At 41.2% G+C, this 12,583-nt stretch overlaps 1 protein-coding gene and 1 long non-coding RNA gene across 2 annotated transcripts in view; both read left to right on the top strand.

Moving 5' to 3' along the window:
* The window catches only part of LOC136613171 (uncharacterized), a 32,997-nt gene extending 20,584 nt beyond the window's left edge, over nucleotides 1-12,413 (top strand). Inside the window, exons 6-10 of the mRNA XM_066594014.1 lie at nucleotides 1,056-1,080; nucleotides 5,968-5,999; nucleotides 7,941-7,987; nucleotides 11,065-11,115; nucleotides 12,270-12,413. Of these exons, the coding sequence (XP_066450111.1) occupies nucleotides 1,056-1,080; nucleotides 5,968-5,999; nucleotides 7,941-7,987; nucleotides 11,065-11,115; nucleotides 12,270-12,392 (278 nt within the window). The 3' untranslated portion in view covers nucleotides 12,393-12,413. The remainder of the gene's footprint in view (nucleotides 1-1,055; nucleotides 1,081-5,967; nucleotides 6,000-7,940; nucleotides 7,988-11,064; nucleotides 11,116-12,269) is intronic.
* Nucleotides 1-12,583, top strand: part of LOC136610887 (uncharacterized) — a 96,693-nt gene that overhangs the window by 42,805 nt on the left and 41,305 nt on the right. The window lies entirely within an intron of this gene.

Raw genomic sequence — 12,583 nt, 5'->3', positions numbered from 1 at the left:
AAATGTATGTAAAACAGATGCAAATCCCGTGTGAAAAATCACAGTAATACATAGCAAACACACAAAACCGTACGGAACAGGTTAGCTTTCAGTGAACACAATTGCCCTCCCACTTGTGAATAGAGCCTGAGGTTGGATTCACACTTGCGTATTTGCATTGCTCTGTGCTCCCGCCCCCTCTCTGCCTCCTCTCCACCCCCTGCACTATTTGCAATGAGAGGAGGCGGAATGGGGGTGGGGCTAAATTCCAGGAATTAGCTCCGCCCCTCTCCTCATTGAAAATAGTGCAGAGGTGCGGAGAGGAGGCAGAGAGGGGGTGGGAGCTCAGAACACTGCTCCCGGCTCTTCCAGCCTCCTTCCCCTGCAGAGAGAGACGCCGTATATCGGCTGGGTGTGAAAACCCAGCCGATATACGGTCGTCTGAATGCACCCTAAGGGTGCTTTTATATGAGCATTCAGAAATACGTCTGTAATATGGATCAGTATTACGGACGTGTTCCACATGACATTAGAACCAAATTTCATCAGTATTTGCCTAAGAGAAAAGAATCCGGACGCAAAAACGCATAAAATGGGTAATGCTGGGTTTTCAAAAAATATAATTATACAGATTCCCGCATCCAGTAAGAATCTGAAGGATTATCGTTCAGTGTAAATGTGTGCACAAACTGAATGAGAATTTGCTATTTTATCATTCGTCGCTCACTTCCTGCATGAATAAAAACTGAACGCCGATCGTCCTGTGTGAACAGGCAGTATGATCTCTGAACGACTGCCTGTTTACTGTGATTGGGCTCAGCTATAATCATACCTGTTTAAAAGCACAGGAACAATCATCACTCGGATGACCTATTGGGTATCTGCGCCCAACAGGTTGTCACGCGTAAAAGGGATTTAAGTATAGATGATGACATCAAAAAACAAAACAAAAATCACGAAAAATTCTTAGAAAATAAGCTTAACATAAAGACTTCACACAAGGGGACTTTATACACGGGGTCATTTTCTGATAGCACTTTTCCTTTAAGATTAATTCTGCGTATGTGTTTTTCTAGGTGTCATCTGTAAAAAGAAGGATGTGTAAGTATTGCTCTCCTTATTACCCAAGAAGCATCTACAGTTACTTTTTTCATTTTTGTGTATATTAGTAGAAGACCTGTTCGATATAGTCCTCAAATTACAAAAAAGTCAAATAACATTACAGCCTATTTCAACAAATTCTCACTGTATCTAGCTTGATGGGGTGCAATTTGTTAGCAGGTAGAGATGAGCGAGCATACTCGCTAAGGCAAACTACTCGATTGGGCATTGCCCTTAGCGAGTACCTGCCTGCTCGTCTCAAAAGATTCGGGTGCCGGCGGGGGGTGGGGAGCGGCTGGGGAGCGCGGAGAGGAACGGAGGGGAGATCTCTCTCTCACTCTCTCCCCCCTGCCCACTGCTGCTCACTCCCGCAACTCACCGCTCTCCCCCGCCGGCACCCGAATCTTTTGAGACGAGCGGGCAGGTACTCGCATAAGGCACTACTCGCTCGAGTAGTTTGCCTTAGTGAGTATGCTCGCTCATCTCTATTAGCAAGACAATGTTGCCCTGATATGTAAGAAGTGCAGCGACCCACCTGCCCAACTACTACTGTGTGTGATGGAGTACTGAAGCACTGGCACACAAGGAGATGGAGCCCGCTGGTGGGCACTTACAGTTCAGCCACTGCTGTTACTGCTCCAAGTTGCAGGAGAGCCCCCTCATTGGTCCAATGCTTGACAGTCGCACCTCTAGGCAATGCTGATCATGTGCATCGGTCTTGGAGTCAGGTAGGAACTTTCAATGGGGTGACATGTGACATGCTGCCAGCCTGGAGGCATCAGGACGTATTAGCTCCACCTCTTCCTGCCCCTCTTTAATTCTCTCTCGGGCTGTGGCATGACCAGCGCCTCGTGTTCAGCACTTGGAGGTTCCAGCAGCAATCCAAACAGCAGCGAGAGTCTTAACTTAATCAGTCATTGCTTTATTGATCACAGGACAGAGGTTTACAACAGCAACGTTTCGATCCCAGAATGTGGATCTTTTTCAAGCTTCGTGTCCAGCACTAGTAGTGAGTGAGCCTATGTGAGATCATGAGCGGGCGGCACGGTGCAGGCAGCCATTAGTAGACAAGCCACGTCAGCCACCCCAGCTGCATTAATCTAGAAGTCATCAGGTCCAGGCTGCCTGCCTCTATGTCTCAAGTGGGTATTAATTGAATACTTAAACCCTAAGGGTACGTTCACATGGCAGAAGTTGTTGCAGAGTTTGAGTGCTGGATGCAACACTTTAAGCAGACATTGTGGAGGAACAACTAGTTTTACTGGATCCACATGTGTGAGTCAAAGAGATAAATTTAACATGGTGGACTGTAAACAGAAAGAAGAAAGTGAAGGAAGAAAAAACAGCAAGTATACAGCAGTACAGCAAAAAATATAATTCAATAGCAGAGAGACTATATATAAGTATCAGTGACAGCGCCATCTACTGTCCTGTTAATAAACTGCAGTCCCTCCAGAAATATACATGACGGCCTGAAGCTGTTGTATCTCCAACCAAAATTTCCCATATGCAAATTCCACCTCTAAAAACTGCAGCATAATCCATGGCTTCCTGCGGGCAGATTTAGCCCTGTAAATGGGCAAAATCCACATGTGGAATTCCAATGTGTTTTGTTAGTGCTTGAGCATTTAATGTGTAGCCCTTCTACGAGAAATAACTCTTCTTCTTCCAATGTGGCTTCAGAGATGCCAAAAGTTTGGACACCCCTGACCTATATGGTTAGCCATAGAAAAGTAGGCTGGCACTGGAGTGTCCCACAGTGACAGGGCTCTTCCATCAGTATGAATGCATTTGTCTTGTGCTTATGTATTGTCAGTGTCTTCTATGTGAGTGCATTTGATGTGTATTGCACCTCTGCAGCACTGAATGGGTTATTGTCTGGGTTATGTCTAGAAAATGTATCTTGTAGTGTGTCATGTGACCATGTAATATATATGTGATTACAAGGTGTATGCAAGAGTCCTTAGTCTGGGGAAATCTGAAAGACTTGGAGTGATTAGGAGAACTGTGCCTGGTCCTACAAGGAGCCTCAGGATGGAAGAGGCTGAGCGATTGCCTTGTGTGTGCCCTGTACCCAATCTACCCAGGCTTTTATGCTAGTGACCTGGAGGACCACAAGTGTGTGAGAAGCCGCCATGCAGCTCTGAGTGCCTTTTCTTAACCCTTTCCAATCTATTTATTTTTTCTCACCCATTCTCCCCAGCTCCAAATAAATCGGAGCTGGGGAGAATGGATGAGAAAAAATACATTTCCCTGCACCCTCCTGATCTGACAGAGTTCAGGAGGGTGCAGGGAGGGACCTGCTTACCTGTCCGGCGTCTTCCGCATTCTCCTTCTGCCTCCCGGCTCGGTGATCATGTGACCGTTGGGGTCTGGTGGCACCCGGCGATCACATGATCGCCGGGCCGGGAGACAGAAGGAGAATGCGCAAGACACTGGTCAGGTAAGCAGGTCCTCCCACGGTGCGGGCTCCCGGCTCGGCGTTCATGTGACCGCTGGCCGGAGTCTCCTTTACACATTACATAGCGCTAATTGAGCACTATGTAATGTGTAAAGGAGAAGGCAGAAAGACCCTTTCTGCCTTCTCCTCGGGGGTACTTGATGAGGATCAATTACTATTAATTACCTATGCTGAGAAAAAGGTCATTAACCCATTAATGCTACAGGACGTTAGGGGTGTGTACGCAGGGGAATTGCAGCTTGATCCCGCTCCATACAATGCAAGTGTTGGGTGTTTCTTACAGCCGACACCCGCCCGTAACAGTTCCCATAAGCTGCACTGTTCATAGGAGCTGTTAACCCTTTAAAATTCTGACAGCGGCACTGCCCTCCACAGGGACTTCTGAAAGCCTCCAGGGCTGACTATGCAGATTGCCTGTGGCATGGCTTGTTCGACTGTCTGTCAGATCGCAGTATAATCTAATGCTATGGCATTACACCATACTGCAGGAGCATCAAAGTATCACAAGTTCTTGTTCCCCATACGGACTAAAAAAAAGTAAAAAATTGTTTTATTGACTATTAAAAAAATAAAAGGTAATAAGAGTTAAAAAAAAACTTTTGACATATTTATAATAAAAGAATCTAAATAATAAAACTAAAAAACATATTTGGTAACTCTGCGTCCGTAATAAATGCTATCTATCAAAGTAATGCATTACTTAACGCACATGGTGAATGTCAGCAGAAAAAAAAGAAAGAATGCCAGAATGCGCTTTTTTGTTCAACTCTGTCTCCAGGAAAAAAAAATTGAATAAAAAGCAATCAGTATATGTACTCCAAAATTGTACTAATAAAAAACTACAGTTTGTCTAAGAAAAAAAAAAAAGAATCCTCACACAACTATGTTGACAAATTAATAAAGAGGTTATGGCTGTCAGAAGATGGAAGCAGGAAATATTAAAAAAATTAAAATAAATATCTTTGGAAACAAATAAAATGAAGGTAGTAGAGCAAACAAATGTGGTATTGTAGTAATCATACTGGCCCATAGAATAAGGTTATCATGGCATTTTTTATGCAGTTTCTACACCATAGAAACAAGATGCAACCAAAGATGGCGGAATGTCATTTTTTTCCATTTCTCTGCACTTAGAATTTTTTTAAAAATTTTCAGTACATTATATGGTACAGTATTTAGCACCATTGAAAAATGCAACTCGTCCTGCAAAAAACAAGCCCTCATACAGCGACGTCGATGAATAAATAAAGGAGTTATGATTTTTATAAAAAAACGGGGAAGAAAAATAAAAAATGGAAGAAAAAAAAGGGGGACACATCCATAACAGGTTAATCGTATTTCTCCTGGAGAATCCTCTTACATATTAGGGTGCAGTCACATGACCGATTTTTTTTTTTTTAGCACATGTATGGATGCATTAAAAAATAGGTAGTATAAGAAACATTGCTTTCCTATGAAAATGGTCGCATGTGCGTTTTTTTTTTTTACAAGCGCAAAAAAATTACACATGTAAAAGATAGGACAGCGTTTTTAAGCGCATATCGCATGTCTAGAAAATGTGTGACCAAAGCAGAAAAATGTGAAACTCCTGGATACTGTCGTATAGGGGTTTCACCTTGTTGTCAATGGGCAGCAGCGCCGGCCCCACTGAAAACATAGTGAGAAGATGCGCTCCTCTGCCACAGCTGTGACACTGTCACAGTGTTCACTGAGGAGGGGACTCCCCGCGGGGATAAAGGAATCCCCTGCCACAGCTGTCACAGCTGTGGCAGAGGAGTGCGATGCTATTCCATTGCTTTTTGTAGTAACAGCTAATACATAATTAATAGTGTAAAAAAAAGTTAAAAATACGGACAGCACAGACCCATGTGGGCAACTGTAGTGGAAAGAAATGTGATCGGGTCATTAGGAGATTTTGTAAAATATAATTGTTTATTTAGATGATATTAAAAATCAATATCATATCCAGCAGTGGATGTCCAGGTGCTTCAGATGGACCCATAATCATGGCCATGATCAACAGTATATCCTGTAGAGCCGGATCACATTTCTTTCCATTACTCTGATCTCTCTAATCCAAGGTTGGGTGGGATCTGAGCTTTGGGGAAACTGAACAGTTGGGTGAGATGGTTCCCATTTGTGAATATCGGCAACTGCCAGATGCAGCGGTAATATTGTCCAATGTGACCAGACTCCAATGTATCCAAATAAGTGAAACATTGGTCAGCAATGAAATTAATGTTTTTATTGATGCTGATATATCAAAGACATCCCGTATGAACCCGCAGCGGGGTCCTTCTCAAGTACAAATACTCCAGTGTGGGGGTTGTGAACTAATACATCATTAAGATTGGAACATACATTTCTGTTTGAATATTTCACTGAATTTACCTTATTTTTATATTACTGTTTGTTTATGTTGACAGTCTTGATGAAACCTCCGATAATCCAGATTATGGTAAATATAATGTGATGTCCATTTGTATCATTTAATGTCAAACTTTCTTTTCATCAAACAAGTAAAATATGTATTTTTGTGAATGACTCTCACTCATAGATTACTGTACACTATTTCCACATTTATGCAAAAGTAAGAACATTTTGGAACTGTTTCCTAGGACTGCCCTCATGTAATAGATTTCTTCTATATGAACATTTCTAGTTTTCTAGAAGAATTTAAGGAGGCGATCTAGTTTTATTTTCTTCTTTTTAATAAATCATGTAATCATTATACAATGGATATTCTGCATTTTTGTTTTGTTTTCTCACCATTTTCAAAATCTCTTTCCATACAGTTTAGTACATTTTGATTGGCTGGGCTGTCCAATCTTTTCCTTTGCATGTATGATATTTCTATTAAGAAAGATTATCTTGATAATGATAATAGAGGTTTGACACTAGATGGCAGAACTTAAAGGGGTTTTCCAAGCAGCCCACTCTCAGTGCCTGGGCCATTGATTTAAATGAAAGCTGCGCCTGCAAGTATGAGCACTGGTCACTACACAAGGGGTCGGAGGAGTGGCTTCAGCTTCGACCACAGTGTATCCCAGCACTGACTGCCGGTTGTTGCGTCCAACCGGACATGCAATATCCAAAACAAACGAAAAAGGCACAACTGTGCAAAGGAAACATAAAACTACAGGAAATCATCTCCCTATAAACCCCTAACCCAGGAGGGGGCCCTGCCTACTCGGTGGGCCGATCGCTCCGATAGGTGCGGACCCGCTCGACACGTCCCTATCAGGGAGCCCTAGAACAAAAGAAAGTGAAACAGAAAACCAAACAAAGCAGAAATAGGGACTTAGCTCGCACGGAGGAGTTTCAGCCAGGATGTGTTCCTCATTAGCTGTCCAGCGGCAACTGAAGCATTGACCAGCGCAGGAGTCAATACTAGCACTGCTTAAATAGGAGCAGGGCTATTCAGCACCAGGTGAGGACTGACATTACTCTTGCAACCACCACACCCCTCAGCTCCAGGAGAGGTAGGAATACTGCTAAACCCTGGTCTGGCCTGAAAGCAAGGTGGGAACCTCCGAACAGCTGCAACACTGGTGCTGCCTGGAGAACTCCTTTAACTTCATCTATAGCGATCATCTTTCCTGAGTACCAACCATGTCTCCCAGTACTTAGATATCTGAAAAGACTTGCAAATGCCAAATACATAACAATTGGACAGTTGTGAGAACAAATTTATGAATCATGTATCAAATGCATGACTAGGAACTCACTAAGTCTGAAGTCTCTCCCTACTCTCTTCTTGATCCTAACACCAGACACCACTGTCCCTGAGTGACCCAAAGTTATTTCAAATAGCCTATCTGAAGCTTTGTTCTTGAGAAACAAATGAGAAAACAGAGACAAAAAAACATACTAAACTAGAAGCAGACAGGTCAGGTACAAACTGGGAACTAAACAAAGGACATGTATAGGGGCAAGAAGTAAATCAGTAATAAGCAGAGGAACAAATTATGCTGACAATAACCAGCTGCACTAGGGACACAGAACTAAACGAGGAATACTGGATTTAAATGCATATAGCTTACTCTACTATGTAACCAGAAACACACTGCAGAAGCCAGGAATATTCAAAGTGAGGCTGGCCAATGCGGAACTCCTCCCCAAATAACACTAGGCTGCAAAGTGAGTTAACCGACTGATAGATCAGCTGTGAGACAATTGCATTGACATTGCGCCCGACAACAAACAGAAGACAAGAGATGATGCAGCAGAAGATTTCCTGCTGACTATAACAGCATTGAGCGCCTTCTTTGATAATGTTCGCCTTTTGTTTTTCAATTTTCCCTTGTTGAAGAGTTGTCTCAGATATACTTTAATGTTATAAGCTGCAGACTTAATGCTTTTTGGTCTTACGTAGCTTAACTTCTCCCTTGATTTCCAGTGGAATTTGCAGTAGAAGAAGGACCGTATAGTGAGATTTCAACAAAGGTTAGACTCTGGATTATTCTTAAACTATTAAAGAGGTTGTCAACAGTTAGACACACATGGCTGCTTTCTTCCAAACACAGCACCACCCTTGTCCGTGGATTGTGTCTGGTATTGGAGCTCAGCTTTCATTCACTTTAATGGAGCTCAACTGCAATACCAAACACAACCCTATGAACAAGGGCGTGTTAAAGCATGTTTTTCTAACCCTGGACAACCCCTTTTGGAGAATTGGAAAAATATTGACACCTATTTTTTCTATCCAGAAGCAATGTAACTGATGTCCACTGGGAAAAGTGGTGCTATCTCTTGGAAAAAAAAACTCCTAAGTGGATATTTGCTATGCTACATGTTGCATAATTGGCTTAATTGGTGGCAAAAAACTGGTGTATATGACTTTAACTTGATGTATTATGTCTTTTAAATAATTTTTGTTTCTAACTGGACAGTTTTAAAAAGTGTCTGGAAAAGAAGGCTTTGCTTAGAGGGGTCTTAGAAAGCGCCATATAGTGGCAAAATTCTACCAAAATTTTGATGCAAAATATTGTTTTTTAAAATGAGCCAATGAAGAGTTGGTATATGGAAAACAAAAATATCTAACATATCTAGCAAAATGCCCCAAATCTATCACACAGTGTGCACCACTGTGATAACGTTAGTGCATCTTCTATCTTCCTGGTCTAGCTTAAATTAACCTACAAGGGGTATTCTGGGCTCTTTTTAACTGATGACTATTCTCTAGATAGGCCATCAGTAGTTGATGGATGGGGTATGTGGCTCAGGACCCCGTCTATCAGCTAACTATCCAACGCAGTGGGCTAGATATTGTCATCAGAGGGCAGGGAAGAAAGTAGGAATGGGAGTGCAGTGCTGATATTCCACTTCTTGCTCTTTTTTATGGACTAGATAGGATGTCCATAACAGGAGCAGTAAGTGGAGTAGCAGTGTGGTGCTGGTATTGATATCAATGCGAGTAAAGCCGGCGTTCCAACGTCCGCCCCGTCCGCTGATGACAACATCCCGCCTGCTGCACTAGACAGTGACCTGGACGATCAGCTGATTGACAGCAGTCCTGAGTGGTGAACCCCTGTCCATCAAGTACTAATGACTGATCCAGAGAATAGGTCATCAGTTGGAAATAGCCCAGAAAACCCCTTTAAGAGAGTAATAAAAAATATTCCCTATTTTTTATATAATACTGGACATCACCTTTATTTCATATTGTAGCCTACTATAAATTAATGTATTTACTACCCCAATAATATTGTGAACTAACTGTGCCTTTATGCCCCACAGTGTACATTTATGTTCTGTGCATGCAGGGTTTGTATGGAGTGGAATTGGGAACTGATTCCGTTCCATACAGGGCGGGTGCCAGTTGAATGTACTCTGTTAGCAATAGAAATTACAGGATATCACACTGTTATGGGAATAAATCATATTCCAGAAGATTTCACTGGTTTGCTCCAGATTGGTTATAATGAGAAGCTTCATGCATGAATATAAGTATTTGAACTCACGGATTTTCCCCGTCGGTCCCCATAACCTTCTGCTTTAGTGACAGGAAATACAATACAGTTATACTGAATATGACACACCAATTACATGCATACCCCTCCCAACATCATAACAACTCATGATTGGCTCAGTATGTAATGACGCTGATGATTAACATAGATTTACGCCCCAGGTGTATGTTGCTATGTGAACATGTAATTCCTATATACCTAAATAGCATAGACTTTATTAATATTCCAATTTGGACCAAGGAATCCAAGGGAGGAGATAAGGAGCAGCCCCCCCTCTTATGAGCGGTGGGCATCGCAGGTCTTTCTCATAAGAAACACATCTCAGGACCTTGTTAAGTCCTGAGAATTGTGTGTAGGGATGTATTGCAGATACCGCACAAGAATGCAACACACACACAGTGTACAGTATTGAACCAGTTAGCCATTTCACTGCTATTTTTTATGAAGGTGGATATATGAATAATATATATATATATATATATATATATATATATATATATATATATACATATATATATATATACACACACACATACTGCAGTTCTATTATGTGCATGGAGCTGATATATTATATATATATATATATATATATATATATATATATATATATATATATATATATATATATATATATATGTATGTGTGTGTGTGTATATGTATGTATATGCATAGGCTGATTTAAGAAACACATTTATATTACTAATACAACACCACAAAAAACAAGCCCTTTCTCAGCTGTCTCAATGGAAAATACAATTATGATAGTCAGAAGATGGCGGCAGAAAATAATCTTAATTTCCACAGCAAACATTCTGCAGCATTTTTGCCCCATGTGAATATAGCCTAGCCTAGTATTTAGGCTGAAAATCATTTTTGCTATTTTTTTTTAAATAAAAATTTCGAACATTTCGAGTTCTACGGCTTCTATGTATCCCGTATATAGCAAGTTGCAGAATGCTTTTCACAAGCACATCTGTTACTGGCTGTCTGATGGCGCAGCCACCAGCCATTTTGTCTTTTCTCTACTGAAAGATCTTCTCTGACTTTGACTTGATCATTCAGAAAATGAGACAGAGGAGCTGGAGACTGAGCCCTCAGACAGACAGTCGTAGATTTTCTAGTGAACAGCATTCTGCATTTACTATATACTCTGATACATAGAGGCTGCAGAACTCAAATGGTTGAAAATTTGTATTAAAAAATTCCAAAAAATATATTTTTTCCCAAAATACATGCACGGATTTCAGAAAATGTTGGTGAAAGCAAGACTAACCTATTAATCAGCCCCCAATATATGCAATCAATTAGGGATATAGCAAACGTTAACATGACACTGATAACTTGCTGCGACAGGTGATCTTAACAAAACACTAAGTTCTAAGCCACAGTTTACTTGAGGTGCTGCCAGGTTAAACTTTGCTGCATCTGTATGTTACTGTTTGGAACGTTGACAGTTGCAGCCCAGTTTAGGAATATACTTTTACACTCTTTTGTCATTGAAATATACTTATGATGTCATAAAGGGGACTCTGACTTTGATCTGATCAACAGAACACAGAACATAATCATGCAGCGGAGAGTAAGGAAGAAGTAAAGCAAAATGTAAGTACCAGCAGATCAAACTTACAGTAAACCTCCCAGCAGATCCATTCCTCTGTTTGCTTTATATCCAGAGTATTGTGCTCGGCAGGTAGCTTGTACTTGAGGAGAGCAAACAGTCCTGAGCATTTTATTAGCTCCCGGTCAGTAGTTTGGCCTGTGCAGTCAGCCTTGTCCCTTGTTCACATGAATTTCTCCAGATCCTCTGAATCTTTTGATGATATTTAGTACTGTGAATGGTGGGTTATTCAAAGTCCTATGACCAGATAGAGCCAGTACCATCTCTATCTGCTGGGAGGACAGTGTGATTGTCATTACCTTCTTTATTAATCTAGATAAGCTAAAAACCATATGTACAATCAGGGAGGGTGAACTATTATCTCCTTCATAGTCATGGTGTGACAGAAGCCTATAATATCACCAGTAACTGTAATACGAGTTTCTGTCCCCTTGTAAAGAGCCTGTGTCGTACAGTACATACAGTTTTATCATACAGGAAGTTTTACTGACTGAAATAGTGACTGCTGGAGATACCAGAACGTGGTCTTCATGAGATCACATGACCTAAACAAGGTAATACTAGCAGACTTATATATACTGAGGGACTACTTACATAACAAACTATTTTTTTTTTTTTGCTAGAGTGACCCTTAAAGTCCCCGCCCCTCCACACACATATATTGATTACCTTTCAGATTTACTAAAAAATATCTGTTTAAAAAAATTAACAGAATATACCTCAGTGGACTATTTACTCTGTGTGATGCATTACTGGTAAAGGTGACCTGTTATGTCCTCATGACAGAGGGGCCGGCTTTTCATTTGCTCATATTCCTCCCCTTTCTGTCCCCATACCAGTTCTCCTTAGATGCAGCTCACAGCACTGGGAATGTGTCAAGTGGGAGGTCCCCACCACTCACTTTCAATAGATACATCAGATTTGATTGACAGTTGGTAGTTGACACATTCACAGAGCCTGGAACCAAATCTAAGAAGAACCAGTATTGGGGAACAGCAGGGAGTATGAACAAAAGGGAAGGTGTGATAGTCAGCGGGACTGCAACTGCAAAGCTATGAAGCTGGCCCACTGGCATGAGGGTCCTCTTTACTTATATGTGTTGGTTCTCACATTAATACATATTACTTGTTCTGTCTAGGAGGACATTCATTACTCTGAACTGAACAAAACTAAGCTGATGCAACGAATTCCAACTTCAAACCAAAATGAGGAAATTCAGCCTGTCTATGCTGCTGTCGCCCATCCAGACTCTAGAAAATAAGAGACAGAAATGTTCGCTGGCAGCCCGCAGCATCAAGGTTAGAAAAGGTCAAACCCTGTGAACTCCCTGAGTATACATGTATGTATGTATGTGTGTGTATATATATATATATATATATATATATATATATATATATATATTGCAGTTGTATTGTGTGTATGGAGCTGACAGGACCTTCAGGGAGTTCACAT

The sequence above is a fragment of the Eleutherodactylus coqui genome, chromosome 2, assembly GCF_035609145.1.
Source record: "Eleutherodactylus coqui strain aEleCoq1 chromosome 2, aEleCoq1.hap1, whole genome shotgun sequence".
Classification (NCBI taxonomy): domain Eukaryota; kingdom Metazoa; phylum Chordata; class Amphibia; order Anura; family Eleutherodactylidae; genus Eleutherodactylus; species Eleutherodactylus coqui.
The sequence above is the reverse complement of the archived record's forward strand: the minus strand, read 5'-3'. Positions and strand labels throughout refer to the sequence as shown.